General features: G+C 48.6%; 1 protein-coding gene across 4 annotated transcripts in view; it reads right to left on the reverse strand.

The window, feature by feature from the left end:
* ZZEF1 (zinc finger ZZ-type and EF-hand domain containing 1) overlaps positions 1-20,261 on the reverse strand; it is a 103,732-nt gene that overhangs the window by 60,530 nt on the left and 22,941 nt on the right. For all 4 annotated transcript variants that reach the window (XR_013445915.1, XM_036078417.2, XM_036078416.2 and 1 more), the window contains 11 exons: positions 19,258-19,468; positions 15,724-15,840; positions 14,669-14,847; positions 13,122-13,220; positions 9,017-9,108; positions 8,524-8,672; positions 4,703-4,814; positions 3,440-3,655; positions 2,331-2,431; positions 1,646-1,815; positions 716-849 (listed from right to left, as the gene is read on the reverse strand). Coding sequence is in view for 3 of the 4 variants with exons in the window: in XM_036078417.2 (XP_035934310.1) it covers positions 716-849; positions 1,646-1,815; positions 2,331-2,431; positions 3,440-3,655; positions 4,703-4,814; positions 8,524-8,672; positions 9,017-9,108; positions 13,122-13,220; positions 14,669-14,847; positions 15,724-15,840; positions 19,258-19,468 (1,580 nt within the window). In the remaining variant the exon portion in view is untranslated. The remainder of the gene's footprint in view (positions 1-715; positions 850-1,645; positions 1,816-2,330; positions 2,432-3,439; positions 3,656-4,702; positions 4,815-8,523; positions 8,673-9,016; positions 9,109-13,121; positions 13,221-14,668; positions 14,848-15,723; positions 15,841-19,257; positions 19,469-20,261) is intronic.

The following is a 20,261-nucleotide window of genomic DNA, read 5'->3' on the forward strand; positions in this document are numbered from 1 at the left end:
GAGCCCGACCAGAGAGGGAAACTTTTGTTCTGTCTTACATTATCATTAATATCTTTCTCCATATATCACAGTCATTTTCACACAGAAACACTGCCCTCAGAATTAAAAATCTGGATCTCTGGACAGGATATTCCACTTGGTAACATAATGCTTATAAATACTGAAAGCATTTTTCACCCACCACTCCCGATGTCTGAGTGACGAGAAGGGGTCTGCGAAGGCTGCATTCCGTTACAGATATAATCTGAGATATTTATGAAATAATACCGGGGGAAGGGCAGGGAGACAGTGGATGAGGCAGATCACAGATGAAACAAGATTCGCCCGAGTTTACAACTGCCAAATCTACGTGATGGGTACATATGGGGCAGGAGGTATTATATTTACTCTAGTCTAGTATTTGTTTTATATTTCCCCATAATAAAAAGTGAAAATGTTAAAAAGAATGCTTGGTTGCAGGCAAATCATGAAGATGACGGGGAGACCATACTCCCCCTTTGGAAGACAAGAGGCTACGATCTGCCATCCCCTCCTCAAGGGCGGTGCTGGGTCCTTGGGCGTCTGTGTCTCACACAGAACTCTGCATACAGAGTGTTAAGTACACATCTGGAAAACTGACACTGAGGAGATAGTCAGAGAAAACAGAGACTAACAAATGAATGCCGTCCCACCAGACTTCAGGAATGGAGCCCGTCCTTCTGACGTGAATGATTACCATCATGGCGAAGAGATGGCTCCGCCGGGTCTGTCGGTCAGGAAAGAAGACAGCAGCCCCATTGAGAAGGGTATTCCTGACTTCTTGTTTTAATGTTTCCATGGGCACAGAGTCTCCGTCCACCCTGTCCACCACTGACGAAAACGAACAATGGAATCAGCTTTAGCATTTCCCATCCACTCACTCACAACATATGTATCCGCTTTCACTAGCCCATAAACTCACTGCTCCCTGTCGTGTAGTGAAAGCCTCTACGGCCAAGGCGGTATAAGGAAACAACACTGAACCAACATAAGCACTACATGTACCAGTTTTCATTTCATTACTTCCTTCTGAGCCGCAACTGGGCAAAGCCTTAAAAGTAACTTCACGTGTTCGTGTGTTTTACTCCCTGTGTATCATTACCTCTCTCCCCTCCCTCCCGTCCCAGTGTCTTCTCTACAGTAAGGACTGAAGAATGTGACAGTCACCACTCTCACTGTGACACATCTGTGCTCGGAAACCAGGAGGAAGAGGTGCTGACAAGAGAATAAATCCTGAAGTCAAAATAACAATTCAAAAGGAGATCCAAGGAAACACTCATTTTCCCACGCAGTGATCCCTCTCCTGAGCCTGTATGATCGTAGGATCCCTGTTCTTACAGCAAGAGGCCTGGCAGGCTACCAGCACAGGGTCATATTCAAGAAAAGCCCAGGGGCGCCTGGGCGCCTCAGTCGGTTAAGCGTCTGCCTTTGGCTCAGGTCATGATCCCGGGGTCCTGGGATCGAGTCCCGTGTCGGGCTCCCTGCTCAGCGAGAAGCCTGCTTCTCCCTCTCCCTCTGCCCCTCGCCCTCCTTATGCTCTCCTGCTCTCTCTCTGTGTAAAATAGACAAATCCTTTTTACAAAAATAAAGAATAAAATACAAAAATAAAGACAAGCCCAATGCCTACCGTCGCATAAGTGTGTGTGGAGCTCTTTGGCGGCCCCTGCCCCTCCTGGGGTCTGCCGGGGAGCCTTTGCCCCCCCTGAAGCGGCCGGCCCGTCCCTCTGCAGCACTGAGAAGCAGCTCTGCAGGAGCCGCAGAAGCAGGGTCTGGGCGCAGAGGCACTCCTCCCTCGGGCTACGGGAAGACAACGAGTATCAGAGAGCACAACGGCAGGCTGCTTTGACCCTCCAAAGCCAACAGCTGTCTAAAAAGGACTCTCGTCTACACAGCAGGCTCGGTAAAAAGAAGGCCAAGGAGAGGAAGCGAGGCAGAATGAAAAGAACATCGTACTGGGCAGAGTCTGAAAACAGACCCTGCCTGAGTCTGCCCACAATGGGGCAAGGACACACGTTTCCGATCCTGTTTCTTCATCTATAAAACGAGGGCACTACCACAGTGCTTGACCTGCTTTCCCCACCAGGTTGTGATGAAAATCAGACGACAAAATGTTTGCAGCAACATTGCCCGGAGTACGTTATAGAAACGTGAAATGTTATCTTCAATAATAACCAGTTCTCTCAAACGAGAACAATATAAACTAGTGAGAAGTCAAAACATCTTACAAGAAAAAAAGGTCTATTTGGAATGTAAAACTTAGTGTTTTCAGTTTTGTTTATATGATTATAACCTTATAACAAATTCTGACCTACTTTTGCTTTAATTTACTGTAAAAATTCCAGAAGATCTGCAAATCAAGACCGGCGAAGTCCAGAAAAGATTTATATCTTAAGCCACTCTCCTTCTGCTGCACCTAAAAAATCATAAAAACCAGAAAAAATAAAGTGGAAAATGCATTTAAAGAAATATTGTGATGGCTCATTTACTCCTCAATGTGAAAGGGTGTAGGATTCCCATGTGGCCGATGCTGACTCTCACCACCTCAGAAGTGCATGCACCACTATTCCTGGTGTGAAATCTTCTACAGGATGTGTGTGCGTGTGCGTGCAGATGTGAGAAAACGTGTGTGTAAACGCACAGCCCCCCCCACGAGGACTCCCCGGCTCCATACACACCACACCCGGGACACCAGCAAGACGACAGGGCCACGTGCTCTGACCCTCACCTGCCTGAATCCTGCCCCAGTGCCCCTGCGGCTCCGAAGCGTCCCACCCACCCCCGTTCATGTTTTCTGCTGTGACAGGAGAGCTTGAATAACACAGACCAAACAAACCAGAGTTAAATGGAGTCACAGCCTCCAAACTCGCCCAATGCAGAACTGCTGCCTTCCCCATGTGGGAGGGCGAGACGCCCCACCCATCCCTGAGCTAGGCCATGTTCTCTATGGTGAGGTGGCGAGAATCTTCCCTGGAGCCAGCGGTCACCGTGTTTTTATTGGTGACTGTACAAGTCAGTGTCAGGAACACAGATGATTTTAAATCCTGACATTTTGGTACCTTTAGGGAGCAAACAGAATTCACCTGTACCTCAGAAATAATTCTCCCAGGACTTAAGGGAGACGGAAATCCCATAAACTTGCTCGGTCTCCCTAGACTACCACCGGCAACCACAGCGGGGGTCTTCATGGTCTGTCTGTAGGTCTATTCCGGGGAGCCTCACTCTGACGGCCACACGCCAGATGGTCCCCCAGTGACTGACACCATGGATGCCCAGCACCTCCCTCCCCGGCTCCCCCCCATCATCACAGCAGCGTGAAGCCAGCCACACACGTCCCTACCGCACGGCTCGATAGGCCCGCTTTCACCGCGGCTGTTCACTTCCCTCAACACCACCATTAATTGTCCCCAAAGGAACGAGGTACCAGGTCATGGGCGAGCTGCTGAATGAACTGAAGTGTCCTGAGGAGCAGGGTGGCCCCACAGACACTCTCCTCCCCGTCCTTCCTGCAGTGGGCACAGACGACGTGCTGTTCCGCTTCGGCTCGCACAGGCCGGAGGTACCCGCTGATGCTAAGGCCTTGCACGCCCAAGCGCTCCGCCGACTCCTGACGGGTGCAGAGGAACTTCACCATCAAGTACTAGAAAGGACAGAGAGATTTGAGGAGAAGGACTCAGAAGCCAGACTATGAATGGAAGGGAGATAAAGGCCTTTCTGGGAAGGTCCCCCTATGACTTTAATGACTTATTAGGTCTCACTCTGCCTGGCATGGGGCACAAAATAGAAGTCCAACATCTCAACAAATGGGAAAGAAACACTGGTGCTGATTCAAGTCAGGTTTTGGGAAAGATCCCAATAAGAGAAATGGCATTACCCCATCTTCAGGGCAAACGCAGGGTAAGACAGGATGAAGCAGAGAAGTGTGTCTGCTCTGTGGCCCAGTCATTTTGAATCAGAAATCAGGTCTAGGGTGAAAACAGTCAACAACTGTCGCAAAGCTCCCAACTAGTCTATACCACCCACAGCCCAGGACACTGCGCTGTCTGCTCGAGGCCAAAGCCATTTGAAAGCCCAACTGCTATGCAAACTCTCTGCTTCTTACAGTGGAAGCTCCTCTGCCAAGAGCCACTCAGGCCCCACTACTCAGAAGCATAAATACTTACTGAATATCTACTACCTCTAAGCCCAGAAGGTAGTTCTTACTTCTCTTACTGAAGCTTCTTACTAAGAGGGACACTAAGTACGTGAAAGAAATGAAGTGGCCAGACAATCACAGTTTCCCTCACAGCCATGGAGACACATCTCTCGTGCACTCGGGCCAGCGTGTTTCCACTCTCCCCGCTGCACGCACCCTTCCCCACACGTCCTAGCCTGGCTGCGGGTGATGACTTCATCGACCTCCAACACTTGGCAGCACACCGCCTTTCCTGGGAAACCTTCCCCAGTGACCTGCGGGCCGGGTGAGACGTGCTTCCTCTGGGCGGCCACAGCCCCCGTGTGTCCCTGTACCGGGGCGTCTCCCACTGGACCACAGGCTCCGTGAGGGTCACAGTCACGGCTGACTGGCCTTCGGGGCTGGCTCCGGGGCTGGCACGGGGCTGGCGCATATGATCCACTCCGTGAACACGGACAGGGTAAAAGGAGGGAGTGGGCAAACGTGGGAAGGCCACAACTCGCTAATGCTTACTTGGGCAACCCTGCAGTGCTGCAACTTCACATCTGCTTCATCCCATTCTTCTTCCAGCTCAAACCAGCCAATGGGGTCATCCTCTCCAAGGTCATCAGATGAGCAACCAACCCTGTAAACACAATGGTGATCACAAAGCACCGTCCTCTTTCTAAACTTCTCAGGGGTCTCACGAGCAAGGCACCACCTGAGTGGCGTTGACTGGGATGGACGGATGGCCGGCCGCGAACAGGCAGGGACCGGCTGGGGCACTGCAGCATCTAAGCACGGGAGTAGTTGCTGGTGACTTCCTCCCGTTCCTCAGCCTCCTTATCTCTGACATGGGAGCTAGTACCAGTTCCAAATACAATCTGGGAACTAAAGAGGAAGTTTGCTTCTCCAGATAACTGGCATATTTGAAGAATGAGACATGAAAGCGAGGCATCTTAGATGACTCAGGAATAAGAAACAACGCAACAACCGCTGTGCGCTTCTAGAAAGATCCAAAGGAGAGGCAGGTTCAGTTTTCTTTCCCTAGGTCTGGCTACTCTATGTATGCCCAGCCTGAGGTTCGGTGCACTTGCAGCAGCTGAAGGTTAAGAGCAGGGAACTTTCAGATCCTGGAGCTCCAAAAAAGGAAAACTTCAGCCTCTGCATTTTCTCCTGTTCCTTAAAAGGTCCTTCCAGGAAAGCACCTCAGCCTCAAGGCTAAAGTAGCACAACCCCAGCCACTTCTTTTTAAAAACTAGACACTCCCGCTTCAGCAATTAAATAACCAAAGGAGAAAAAGGCAGTCTTTTCAAGTAACATTCCTAAAACTTTCCACTACTTAATCTGTGATACAGCTAGCAAGCTAGCAACACGTGAGTATTCTGCATGGATAAGCAAACGCGGGCATCCGTGCAGGAAGATTAAGGATCCAGAGTAGGTTCTGTAACAGGAAAAAAAAATGTTCTCTTCTTAACTTCAGACTTTATTAGCATCAATCTCTCATGACATAATTAATCCTAAAATCAATAGGACAGGAGGTATTCTGTCTTAACCCAAAACCATGTCAATGAGTTTCATCAATACCGTGTTTGAGGATTTTTTAATTTGCTCTGCGGCAGCCATCAAGAACTCTTTGAGAGGGAGAGACTGCTGGCCAGGTGTCAGAGCGCACAGAGAGGCAAGCTCACTCACTACACCACACCGCAGAGGGCAGAAAAGAGAGCTGAGCGTGCGTCCTCCTGAGTCTGCACAGCAGTCGCTCAGCTGGCTGGGAGCGTGCGGACTGACCATCATCTGGCCAGAAGGACAGGAGAGAGAAAAAAAAAAGGGAAGAAGATAGATGCATGTACAGTAACAATTTGATTTCAAACTGGAGAGAGACGGTGACATGCAGGCCAACCACACCAGGATTTCAGAGTAGTTCAGGCTGGAACCAGAAGCTAAAATCAGCAAGTAAGCAGCGAACAGACCTACACCTAGATTAAAAGAAAATCCTACATAAGATGTGAAAAATCTTATTTAACAGATTTAGGGGAAAAAATTTTATTTTAATACGTCCCAAGAATGGGATAGAGCTGCTTAAAAACAAGGGTAATCTCTAGTTACCATCAAAAAAAAAAAAAGGATCTTTTAGGGGCGCCTGGGTGGCTCAGCTGGTTAAGCATATTTGCCTTCGGCTCAGGTCACGATCCCAGGTTCCTGGGATTGGGTCCTGCATTGGGCTCCCTGCTCCGTGGGGAGCCTGCTTCTCCCTCTGCTCCCAGCTCCTGTCCTCTCTCACGATCTCTGTCTCTCTCTCTCAAATAAATAAATTCTTAAAAAAAAAGGGGGGGGGGAGTCCTTTAAGAAGGCACATATACGGTGGGGAGGGAGATTTTAGGAATGAAGGAGATTTGTTCCAGTTCATGTAGAGGGTTGGAATTACAGCTGTAGATTTCAACTGAACATGATCTACCCCTGAAGTGCAGTGAGTTCTCCATCGTGAGGAGTGTTCTGGAGACTGAATGACCATCTGTCAGGAATGCCACCAGAGGACAACCAGCAGACAGAGGGAGTTATTCTAGATCTGTGCTACTCGAAGTGTGGTCCGCAGGTGGGAACATCAGTCACCTGAGAGCTTCTCACAAGTCACAGTCTACACCCAGAACTACTGAATCAGAATCCACGTTGAACACAGTCCTCGGTGACGTGGATGCCGGTAAAGGGCGGCACGGTACCAGATGACGGCTGAAGGCCTCCCCTGTCACCCGAGACAGTGGCACAATGAGCAAGTCCAGGGTTCAGCTCGGTGAGTTTTAGCTTGCTACTACGAATGTGGGAGGCAGCGCTGCCCGAGGCTCACCAATGACCTCGGGCTGAAGCCGACAGGTCCCCTCGCAGACTTTATCCAAATGACCCTGGGTAACACCTGATCCCGCTGCCCGCTCCCCACTTCCTTTAACATCACCCCCCTTGGCCTCATGATGACACACAGGGGACTTCCTGCTGCCTCACTGGCTGTTTCTCAGCCTCCTTTTTTCTCTGTGGCCCTTTAAATGCTGGTGCCTCTCAGCATGCTGATCTACAGGGTCTCTCTTCTCTTCCCAGCCCACATACTCTTCCAGAAAAATCTCGCTTTAATTATCCTTCAAACGTCTCTCCTATTGGTACCTTCAGGACCTCCTCCAGGTTCCAACGCATTCATCCAAGGAGCTGCCAAGCAGCTCAAAGTCTTCCTAGACCTCAAATTCAACAGGACCAAAACTGAGCTCATCAGCTTCCCACAGACTGCTTTCCCAAGTTAGTTTCTATCAGAGAAGGGCACTCCCAGTGTCCCCACCTGCCCCAGCCAAAATCCCAAGCCTCCCCAATGCCTACAGCATCCTTCCTCCTCTGCTCTGCACTCAGTCACTGTCTGGTGGTCTCTCCGTCAGTTAGCACCTCTCCATCGCGGCCAGTGCTGCTTAGCCGAGGGGACCCAGGCCTCTGGCCGCCTCCTCTCTTTCCATCCTGCCTCCATGCTGGCTCTCCCCTGGCCACACAGCATGATCCAGAACAGTACTTGTAAAACACACATCTGGTCTCCTCGTTCTTCTCCCCGAAGTTCCTCAACACTATGCTGTCCCCCCACCCTGGCTTAAAGGATGCAGTCCAAGCCCTGAGCCAGAGACAGAAAGACCTTTAGTGACTGGGCTGCTTCCTGGCCCTCCAGCTCCACGTTCCCCACTCTCCACCTGGCAGTAACTTCTGCACTTGCAGGCCCCCGAGCCTGCCGTACTTCATCTACAAGTGCTCAAACCTGCTCTGCTCTTTGCTCAGGATCTCTCCTTCAACTGTACATCATCCTTAGCTCTTACCACAAACAACACTCCCTCCGGGGTCTTTCCTCCCAGAGCCCCCACCCCTCCTGCCCAGTGCTGACAAGACTGTGACACTGCTGGCCTGAGAGGACAGTAAGCACCACGGAGCAGGGACTGTGCCGACTTGTTCACTGTGTCTCTTCTGCGCCGAGCATCAGGCCCAGTGCAGAGTGGGTGCTTAAAAATACCTCCAATGAAAGCATGATTAGGAGGAGGAAGGTTGGGGCATCGATAAACTTCCCAGTGGCTAGGTAAGACTGAAGACAGTCCGGGCGCGTGTCAGTACCCAGCCATTCTGGAGACGTGTATGCCTGGTCACGGAAGGGACTGAGTAAAGAATCTACGAACAAATTAAAACATGTCTTCACGGATGCTGCTAGAAAGCAATGAATGCTCATGGCCACTGAGGATGGGCTAGGGGCACCACTTCTATAAACACAGGAAAGCATATTTTGCCAATAAGAAAATGCATTCAGCCTTATTAACTACAAAGATTTTTATTCCGTTCCTTACCTGCTTTTTACAAATTGCCTGAATTCCTGAAGCTTCCATTTGTCATATTTTTCAAACCTTTTGAAGTGTTCTTCTGCATGGAATTTATCAGAAGATGAGTTATAGGCAAACACCAACCCGCACTGGGCTCCAATGCCACCACGTCGAACCTAAAAACAGAGATCTAGCTCAAGTACGTGGAAGGTACAAAAGTCCTGTGGCTGTTGTGTTCCCAAGTAATACAGTTAAATTCAAAGAGCTTAAAGCAAAATCAAACCAACAAAATGATATTTAGTCCTAGAAAAATAAAAACACTGCTTCCTAAGGAGAGATCCCTTGCACTCACACATCGCCAGACAACAATCTACGCATCTCTGTGTCCCTGCCCTCTGCTACACGCCTGGCACAGAACGGTCACAACACGGGTGATGGAAACCAGTGACAGGCTCTGAAATGGAATCCCATTTTTAAAAATAGCAGTAACGTTGCTTAAAGAAGGTAGTAAGAGAATTACCATAATTCTGATCTGTGTAACTTGGAATGCAGATTCAGTTCCTGTAGAAAAAATGGTACTTGCTCTGGTCTTTCCAGTCTCTGTAAGAAACCCTGCAAAAGGTAGACAGTGAAGTGAGGATAACCGACTCATTTGTCATAACCCTAAGAACTCACAGAGACCAACCAAACACACCGGATCCTTTGAGTGTGGCAGGGGGTAACTAGTCTATCTGGTATTTTCATAAAAATCAGAAAGAGATTTCCCCTCCGCACAGGTGTGAGCTCACTGCCAACCCCTAGGTAACAGACCGTGGCTAGGTGCAGACAGCACACTGTCTTCTCAACCACACCGGCAGCCCTGCTCTGAGGTAACAAGAAAGATAAAGTTCATAAAGACTGTGACTTAAATTCAAACAGACAAAAGACCTGACAACCAATCGTCTTTCTGTGCCATTCCTAAAACCATGCCTGATGCTTGACTGGGCAGACAGAGGCACGCAGGCCTAGAGGACAGACGACAGAGGGATGACAGAACTTCCGGAAGACTCTGTCAAGAAAGACTGTGCAAGACTCTGAAATGGGCAGAAAAGATGGCTGGGTGTTTGTTCCGCTGAGCACACTCTGTGGGCTATCTCCACCTTTCGCTGTGAGCTATTTTACAACTCTGTAAACCGTAGAGTCAAGACGGTAATGCAGACGGTTCCTGCCCGCAGAAAATGCAGCTGATTATTCTTTTTTTTTTTTAAAGATTTTTATTTATTTTGACAGAGAGAGTACAAGCAGGGGGAGAGGCAGGCAGAGGGAGAGGGAGAAGCAGGCTCCCTGCTCAGCAGGGAGCCCTATGTGGGACTCAATCCCAGGACCCTGAGATCATAACCTGAGCCAAAAGCAGACGCTTAACCATCTGAGCCACCCAGGCACCCCAATGCAGCTGATTATTCTTCATGAATGTTGACCAATTTTTGTATCTATCTGTGGATTCCTGTCGGCACTCTTACCGGTCTACATGTATCTTATGCATTCTCTTTTGAACTGTTTGTAACATCTTACTGGTCCCTCACTAATTAATGAGATAAATAAAAAGTGTAACTGTTCATTTTTCATTTGTATCAAAGTCATGGTTTACCTCTTTTGTTGTTGTAAATTCACAAAAAGGTCTGCTGCTAGACCCAAGGCTGCCTTTCTCTTTCAAACCTCTGTAAATGATAAAATTCACACACATGCCCACATCAGCACCAAACAACCACTCATCCTGGAACCATGAACGGCCCGCAACCATTCTGCCTGCTCAAGATTAAACCCGCTTCATGCTGCTGCTTTCATTATACTGAACTCAATAAACAAAACTGATGAAGTTGAATCTCCATAAAACAATATGCAAAATGTGTCACCAAAACCAGGAAAATTAAAACCAAAGGAACACTGACTAGTTACAGAGAGAAGCTACGGTAGGATCTAGTTCCATCAAACAGTAATTATGTCCTCAGTTTTAAGAAGCCACACGGTCAGGAATTCACACAACTCGGCTAACGGTAAGACTAATCTATCCAGCCCACTCTCTGGTGCGCTGAAGGTCTGCCCAGGTTAACTGACCACCAGCATTTGTCATTTGTCTCAAAGTAGCTAAAGCAATTAACCAAATCAAAAGAATCAGACACTCTTTAAATGACATTGCTACCAAACACACATCTAAAGGTTTTTTTCTAAAGGCCAAAATAAATATATAAACAAAGCCTAAAAGGTAAGTAAAACTTTGTTCTTCCCTTTCTCGGTAAAAAACAAAAAAGAGCTCATGTGATGCCCTAAAGCTCCCTCTGTCTTGATACTGCTCCCCCCCCCCAATTTATTCTCTTCAAATGACAGTAAAGAAAATAACCAATCACAGATTAAAGAACCCCTTCGGTGTACGGGCAGCACCCTGCATCCCTTTCAAACACCAGACAGGAAAGCTGGGCTCCTGAGGGTCAGTGTGTGGGTCGCCTGGGCACTCACTGTGCAGCAAGAGGCACCTCTCCAGAAATGACACTTCCGGGCACCTGGGGAGCGTGAAGCACAGCCACGCAAAGAGCTATCCCCTCCCCCGCCCAAGGGAAGGAAAGCAATCCCTCCTCTAGACCCAACTGTTCTGGCCGTGAGCCTTTCCCCTGCCCCACCCATCGCCTCAGGCTCATTTTCGGTGGCGATGGCTGTGGAGGGAGTGACCAGGAGAAACCGAGTCTCCTCCCCAGGCCTACGCACGTCCCACCTGTGCGCCTGTCAGAAATACAACCAACACGACCCACAAACTACAACGACTTTACAAGATCCATCCCTCCAAGGGAAGCGGAAGGCAGGGAGGGGAGATGGGCAGATGAGATGCAGGGAGAGTAACAGTATCCGATTCTCGTAGCCACAGGAAAATCTGCAGCTGTGGACTTCCTTCTGGACTTTGAAGAATGTTACAAATCCGTATACCATTTTTTAAGATGGTGAATGTACTCTGTATGGTATTGTAACGATAGATTCGTGTCATCACACATTTGTTTAAACCCCCAGAACGTACAGCCTCAAGAGTGGACCCTGAAGGGGGCACCTGGGTGGCGCAGTCGGTTAAGCACCCAACCCTCGGTTTCGGCTCAGGTCATGGTTGTGGGATCCAGCCCATGTCAGGCTCTACACTCAGCACGGAGTCTGCTTAAGACTCTCTTTCCCTCTCGCTCTGCCCCTCCCCCTCACGCACGTGCGCTCTCCTCTCTCTCTCTGTCTCTCTCTCCTCTCTCTCTCGGACCCTAAGGTAAACTGTGGACTTGGGGCGATTATGAAGTGTTGCCGTATGCTTGTCCGTGGTAAGAAAATGTCTCCCTCTGGAGTGGTGCTCACAATGGGGGAGGCTGCACGTGCGGGGGGAATGTGTTATACGGGAACTCTGTGCCTTCCTCCAATTTTGTTATAAACCTAAAACTGCTCTAAAAAAAAGTCTTAAAAAAGAAAGAATAGATGGAGACATGATTTGAAATGGTGATATAAGTAAAAAATAAGATTAAAATAAAACAAAAGAGAGGCTTTTCAGTGGATGATGATGATGAGAGTACAAATCCATCAACATGTTTTGGGAAGGGTCTGCCTTACATGCTCTGGAGACAGAAACCCCGACTCTCCAGAGCGTGAAGGAAGAATGCAGGGGCCTCTCGCAGAGTGCTCTTGCCTTTCCTGGGTGGGGGTTGGGGTTACGGCACGTGACGGGGGAGTGTGCGGCCTGTGTGGCCCCTGGCGGCCCTAGCGGGACAGGAGAGGGACACAGTGAAGGAAACATGCCTGCAGAGACGGCGCTGCGCGGGGAGGACTGCAGCGAGTGTCCTGCGTAAGAGTCTATAGCACGCGAAGCCCACAGGGAGAGGAGACGCCTCGGGGAGAAGCACGAACACAGGAGACACGACAGAGAAGAGGGGACCACTGAGAACGTATGTGGTCCGCAATGCTGTGAGGAAGGCCAAGGAGAAAGCAAACCCAAAGCAGGAGGGCAATTCCTGCCAGCGTTTGATAACTACCCAAACGGTCCCCTTCCTGAGCCGAATCGGCGATGTTCTAAGCAGCGCAGTGAGCGCAAGGGGGCACGTGCAGGAGACAAACCGGCTGGCCAACGAGACGGGAGGAAGAGACTCACAGACACCCCGGGCCGAGGGCAAGAGCCCACCACCGCATGGGAGAGCCCCACAGCAGCTCCCGTGTTAACAGCAGGCAAGCAGCGAGGTTCTTCCGGACACTCCGGATCCAGAGGGGTCACACTGAGAAATACCCTTCTCCTGAAATTATGTTTTCAGCAGTATCGTGCCTCAGATCTGCTGAGTTTCTTAATGCTTTAGGGTAACACAATGGAAAAATAATCTGAATTTAAAAATGGAAACTTTTTATATTCCAAAAGGAAGAGTCCTTGCTTTTCAAAACCGAGGGCTCTCGAGTACCCGTAGCAGAGTACGAGGCTGCGATAAGGATGGCCCGCAGATGGTTCAAGAACCACCGCCTCGTGCAGGCCGACCTGGTGTGCAGGCTGCGAGTTCCAAGCAGTCCAAGGCCCAAGCCTCACACCGGCAGAGAGTGCACCACGGCCCTTCCACTCACCACACACGGACAGACCTACCACTCACCGTCTCTCGTCCACGGCTCCACGAGGAGGTTTTCAGGCCCTGACTTCTCCTCTTTCCCTTTGACATCACAGGCCTGAAGGGTCAACTGAAGAGGTTTACCTGATCAAAGAAAAGAGAGAGGATGAGAGCCTTAAGCTGGCACAAGGTAAAAAATAAAAACTAGCAGGCACGTCCGTGGAAATGGAAAGCAGGTGGCCAGGAGACTACTGACGGAAAACGCACCCGTTGAAAAGCTAAAACAGAAGCTGACGCCATTCTTCTATGCTTTCCTGAAGGAGACCAAGTACAGCTTTATGTCCCTATGTGATTCCAAGAAGAGGTCTCTAGAATAACCACTCCTCAGAAACAAAGCACATTATAAGATACAAGACAAATACCACAGATTCAACATGTTTGGGAGGGGAATTCCTAAAATAGTGTTTTGGAGCCAATAACTAATTTGATTACAATTGCATTTACATGTATAAATAATAGCTTAGGGTCTAGGGCTGTGTTTCTTTAATACACCTACAGGCAAATTTTGAAAGTTTTAAGAAGTTTAAAAAGTACTGTTTGCTGTAACAACCTGAAAACTTTTCCTTTTTCTTTCACGCTAATAATCTTTTAATGAATACCCATTAACCTATAACCAACCCAGAACTAGAACACTGCCAGTGACAAACATTCCCTCCTGCGTCCCTCCCCATCCAGTGTTCCCGGCCCAAATAACTGCTCATCTGAATCGATAACTTTCCTGGAGAGTATTTCCCAAACACTACGTATTCCTCCCATCCAGCCGTGCCTGCTATGGGCTCCCTACCCCAACAAAAAATGACCTTTTCAAATTTAAGAGGAAAACTGGATTTACAAGACATCAATTGTCGGACCTTAAAAATTACACATAAAATAAATTACTAAGTTGTATGAAGGCAAAAGAACAAATAGCATGGCAGAAACAGCACAGTTTGCCCGTTTAACTGAAGAAGATGGGATCCAAGACTGTACTTTGTGGACAAAACGTTAGTGCCAGAGGCCGGGCTGGCAGTTGAGTTGTTCCTCAGGTACCAACTGAGAAGGGTTAGGAGGGCCCATCCCGAGTCAACAGGAAAGCGCCAAGGGGGACGGTGGCCGGGCCCAGGGGGGCAAGGCGGTGGTGGACACACAGCTCTCACAGGGACGCAGAGCGATGCAGTCTAAGACCAGGATGCTTTGTGCCGTGTCTGGGCCAGTTCCCTCCCTCCTCCAGATGGGAGGTACTCCAACTTCCCAACCCTCTTGGTCTACACAGAGAGACGCATCTGTACCTCATCGAAGACGGCTGTGCTCAAATGACCACCAAGCCTAAGTGGTCTGGCCGGTAAACCGCGGGAGTACAGCCCAGGGGATACTCAGAGCCTCTTCCGATGCTGCCATCAACGGGCCCACATCCCCCTTCTCCCCGCCAGCCCCTGTAGGAGAGGATATGTTCATCCTGGAATCACGGGGTAGCTACAAACTGCCCAAGGAGGTAAGAAGATGCCAGGTTAATTACGGTGTTTTGGCTCGTCCACCGTGCCGTGCTCACCTACCGTATTTAAGGAGCAGGGTTTGCCTGACGGACGCCATGGAGGAGATGAGGGACGAGGCGTCGTACTGTGTGTCCAGGTGGTCAGTGATGGTACACAGGGAGCTCAGCACTTTGGCAACACTTCCTCTTGCCAGTGCAAAGGCCAGAAGAGTCAGCTCCACCTCTGGAGTCGAACAGCAGCTATAAACAAAGAGCAAAAAACTCGTCACTTCCTAAAAACATGAGAAAATCCAGGTATCCCCCAAACCCCACGTAACTGACCACCGTCAGTAAAATCCACCTGTCATATGCTTTCTATATGTTGATCAGAAATACTTTCTCAAAATCCTCAAGATAACCTAAAGAAAACCTAAGTCAACCCAGAGGACGAGGACATTAAATCCTCCCCTCTGTGCCCTTAATCTGTAACTATTAAATAATACTAACAATATCGATTTTAACAAGTCAAACTTTATAAACCAAACAATAAATAAACAAACCACAAATAAAGAAGCCGCTACAATAAACCTCTGCCACTAAGAATGATCAGCAGCCAGAGGCTCAAGGGCTCATTCCTCCAAGCACTAGCAACCTACTTTAGATGTCCTCCAAACACCTTACACTGAAACTTTTAAAACTCCCGACGTCTCTGGACCCGGTTTGTGCTCCAACCCAGTAGCGCCCTCAGGGCTGGGCGGACACAGAACAGCAAGCACTAAGTCTGTCAAGCTACTAAGGGGCCTCACCCAGGCCCACAGACCGCTGGCTTATTTGCTGGCGGGTGCCAGGGAGGCCGTGGGCTGGGGCTCCAAGTAAGCTGAGAGCGTCCGCACTGGGGACTCTAAGACACCTGTTCTGGCTGCGTCAGAGGACCCCCACCCCCTGAGGTCAGGTGGTGTTGCTACATAATGGAGCTTAGAGGGCTGAACTATGATTTTACTTTCTCTTCAGTCACTGAAAATGAGCCATTTTTAGTGCTGATCTTTAAAAGATAAAATTTTTTTTTTAAAAAAAGACTTAACAAGCATATAGACCCTCTACCCCCTACAAGCCCCATCTCATCAACCTTGACTTTACCTAGTTATCCTTATGAGGAAGCTGTCCACTTCTTCTAGAACGTTGGGAGACAGGAAAGTCGAGAAATCCGTAGATCCTGGTGAGAGGGAAAGCGGAGGCATGTGCTGCAGCGCCTTCCTGCAAGTGGGAGATGGAAAATCAGAACAAATCCAGGCAAAACGTTAATTTAATAATATTCAATGAACACCAAACTGTTAGACGCCTGTTGGGATTAATCCCTCATAAACCAAGCGTTCCCACAGAGAGCCCGGCACACAACATCGAACCAGCTTTTTTCCCCAGGAGTCACGGTGCCAAGTAACTGCATGGAGTTTCCTTCCTTTTTATTTATTCTTTCTTTTAAGAGTCTCATTTCCTTCCAAGGACACTTATTCCAGTCTTTGGGATCAAGTTTTCATTTCACACAGGGTGGGCAGAAGACATATATACTCTACAGAAAAAACCTTGGAGTTCTTAGAAAATGTGACCCCAGAGGCAGAGCAGTCTGTGGCCCAGTAAGAAGCTCATGTTACTCATTCCATCTTGAGATCTATGGCATCTAAGGACACGCCACGAATTTTCTTTCCTCCTAGGCATGAGCACCTGTCACAGTTTCTGTTCTTGCCCCGTGTTTCTTGGCCTTTCTACCTTAATGCCTGCTTCAATGTTTGTCTTCTCTCGTCTCCTCTTACGTTTATCTTTCTGAATCCCCCAAAAGCTTTACCTCCTCCAGACTCGTAGTCATCAGACAGATTGATGCAAACAAAAATGACTGGGTCCTACTCCACGCCAGCAACTGCGCTGGGTGAGCGAGTGTAGCGCGAACAATGTGAAGGTATGCAAAAAGTAACTCAAAATTCTACAACTGACAGTCATTTCAAGGGAACAGTAATGAGAATCCCTCCAACAGTATTATTCCTATTTCAAAATGGAGACAATACAGCAAGGCTAATGTTGTGTCGGCTTCCCTCTGCTCTCATTCTTCTCCCCACTCTACAAGGGGCTACACAGGATGGCAGCCACATGAACGGCAGCTGGTCAATGAGGCCAAACGCACACGAGCGTGCAGTGATTTACCAAATCTATTTCTACTGATACAACACTTTTGTTTCACGATATTCTTCTTATTGTCCCTCACTGATTTTTTTCAAAAAAAAATTACAGTAGTTTTAGATCACTGATATTTAAACATTAGGACTGAAAACATAATTGCAGATTAACAATTACAACTGTTTAGAAATATAAACTTTAAATATATCCATTCCTCAACAACTTGGCATATTTTTACAAGAATAAGGTAGAAAGCTCTTCTTCTTCCCCTTCCTGCGAATTCAGTCCATAAAGCAGGGCTGCACAAGGCAGACACTCATGTGTGTTTGGGTGGGAGGGTAGGGCACCCTGGGGGCCCATAACGGGGTGCTGAAGTGGGTACTGAGCAGAGTGAGAAAGGTATCTGCACAGAGGGACAGCCTGGCAGGAATGTGAGCACCAAGGAAGGCGGCCCAGTGCAGAGCGAGGGAACCCAAGGGGAACAAGTGGGGCCCATGCACGGGGACGGTCACAGCAACAGCCCTGCAGAGGGCGTCGGGGAGGAGGGCCATGCAGAGGCCCTGAAGCAGGCGTCGGGGAGGAGGGTGTCCAGGCAAGGGCAGGGGAGACGGGAGACGGGTTATATGGAGTAGGACTCAGTAAATAAGTAAATACAGTGGGGAGGAAGGACGGCAGTTTTCTTGTTACCCGAGAAGGGAGGTGCAAACACAGAGAGAGGAAACCAGAGTGTCCATGGAGTGTGGGTTAGAGGTGGGGGCGTCACTGCGGACTCTACAGTTCTCAGCACTACAGATGCAGAAATGACTACGGTGTGAGTGTGTGTAAGGTGCACACACACACACGTGTACTATTTATGCACAAACGTGTATTTCCTGGTGGGGCCCGCCAACAGGGCCTGAGAGAAGCAATGAGCTCGTCTGTTTAGTCTCCACTAAAAGGGATGATGACCCCTCAGAAACAATGGCTGATTCCAGGACTGAGGCAGGGAGCGATCGAAACAGGCCTGGAATAGCTTGCTGTTCTAGAAAGTAAGGAAGTGTTTCAAGTTGCTGAGGACACGTCAAAAGGACACATGAACCACACCAAGGGGGTTCCCATTGGCCAAATCTGGGCCAATCTACACCTCAACACTGTGATGTTATAAGCCAGCAACTAACACAGGAATCATGAGTCCATACCAATATAAAGTTTGAGGAAGGATGGGACATTTACAGTCTCAAAGCACCCCTCACAAAATACTTACTAATTACCAACACAAAAAATCCCTTTACAATGGAAAAATTTGGCAGACGCCCCTTCCTTCAAGGGATCAGAGTTAACGCGAGCGGGACTAGTAAGTGGACACTAAAGTCGTGCGACACCTGATAGGACGCAATGAGAACACACCATCACCTCTCTGATACTCCTGCTAAAGACACAAAACCTAAACTGAATCATTACGAAACATCAGGTGAACCAAAACTGAACGACACTCCTGGAAATAACCAACCTATAATTTTCGAAAGTGTCAAAGTCAGAACGTCCAGGAAAGACTGAGGAACTGGTCCACACTAGAGGAGACTGAGGAGACGTGACAAACGCCAAGAGTGGCCTGGGTCCTTTTGCTACACGGGACGTCACTGGGACAGCTAGCAGGACCCGAATGGGACCTGAGGACCAGATGACAGCACCATGCATCACTGGGAACTTCCTGGTCCTCTTGGTGGCAGGGAACCTTCTTGTTGACAGGAAACACACACTCGTGTACTCAGGGACAATGGGGCACCAGGTCTGCAGATTACTCTCAAATGGCTCAGAAGGAAATAAAGTTGTTTGTATTGTACTTGAGATACTTCTCTAAGTTTCTAATTGATTTTTAAAAAAAATGTTTAAACAGGAAGCAAGACAGGAGTACAGACAAATATGACTTCCCATCTGGCACCGCCCGCAGCGCTGCCGGCTGAAAAGCTTCATTCTCGGAAGACATCAGAGAACCGCCATTAGTCACTGAAATATGGTACCAGTAGCTCCTAGCTTCTAAGGCTCCATGTCACTACCCCCGCTTTGTCTGTTGTTACCACTGGGTCTTTCTGCCCTACAGGTTTTTGGTTTTGTCTTTTAATTTTTAACTTTTTAAATTTAAATTCACACAGGTGCACCCCTGCCCAGCCCAGTGACTTGCCGCGGGCGCGGGGAGTGTCGCAGAGCCCTCGTCTGTGACACGGGGACAAGGTTTACATGTACGCTTCACAACAGGAGGAGGTAAATAATGCCCGGCATCTGAAGGTGCTGTATCTGATACAAAGTGATCCATGAATGTGAGCAACTGCTCCCCCGTGGGCGAGGAACAGAACAGTGTGCGTGACCCGTCCCCGCCGCCCCCCCCCCCCAGACTGGAGCCGAAAGCGCAGACAGGAAACACCAGGGCACCCAGGGCTGAGCCACTGAGTCTCAGGGATGTGCTCTGCAGGGGGAGGGGACAAGAGGGGCACCTGGATGGGCGGGGAAGCAGAGAGGGTGACTTACTGCGTGTTTTGCAGCACTGTCTGGACAAAGGCGGGGTTTGTCTCCATGGACGCCGTCACCAGAGAGGTTAGCAGAGACCAGTACCAGATTGCAGAAGCATCTGACACCGAGACCCCAGACTTCTTAACTCTCTGAAAGCCAACAGCCCTCAGACCATGAATTCTAGTGTCACATCCATCGCTAAGACAACGTTTTATGTTAATCTGGACATCTGTCAAGCGCAAACGACAAATTCAGTATTGGATTAACTTCTTCAGTTCAGCAAATGCTAGGCTCCCAACTAAAAGCAAAATAGTAATTCACATTTTGAAAAGAAAATTCTGAAATATACTTTGATGCCAGAAATAAATAATGTGTACAATGGAGCTGGCATATAATAAACTTGTCAGAAAACCATCAACCAAACTAAGGAGTCATAAGACTACTGTGTAAATTTAAGGGTGGCTTAACCCTTTCCATCACGAAGTTTCTTAGGAATTTATGCATCTTGAAAATTAACACAAAGACCATTTTTTAAATCCTGATTAAATACATGGTAGAAAATTTCTAGAATTTTTGCTGGGGTTCTGAAATTTTGATTTAAAAAGCTGCTGCCTCACAGCAGTTGTGAGAATTTATGTTTAATAATCAAGTCCAAATAGATGACGACACAGGCATGACCCCCTTTTAAGAGCTGTCACAATCCCTTGTTTGGGCTGGAGAGGAGGAGGTGACAAGTTGAAGAGGACACAGCTAAGAGAAAGGAGCGTCTACTCCAGGAGCTTAACTACCGCTTTGCCCAGGCACGAGACACAAAGACGCTACCTCCCTAGGCCTCAGTTCCTCTGAGCAAAGTAAGGACACTTCTTTTGGCCCAGGAAAGCATTAGGAGAAATGAGACAAAACATGAAGCATCCCGGCTCCCTGAATGAAAAAAGCCTGGAAAGAAATCACAGAATTGTGATTATTTCCAAAATGCTAGGTGTGAAGCAAGGTCATAATAGTATAAAAATGGAAACAACGTA

The sequence above is a fragment of the Halichoerus grypus genome, chromosome 2 (genome assembly GCF_964656455.1).
Source record: "Halichoerus grypus chromosome 2, mHalGry1.hap1.1, whole genome shotgun sequence".
In the NCBI taxonomy this organism is placed as follows: Eukaryota; Metazoa; Chordata; class Mammalia; order Carnivora; family Phocidae; genus Halichoerus; species Halichoerus grypus.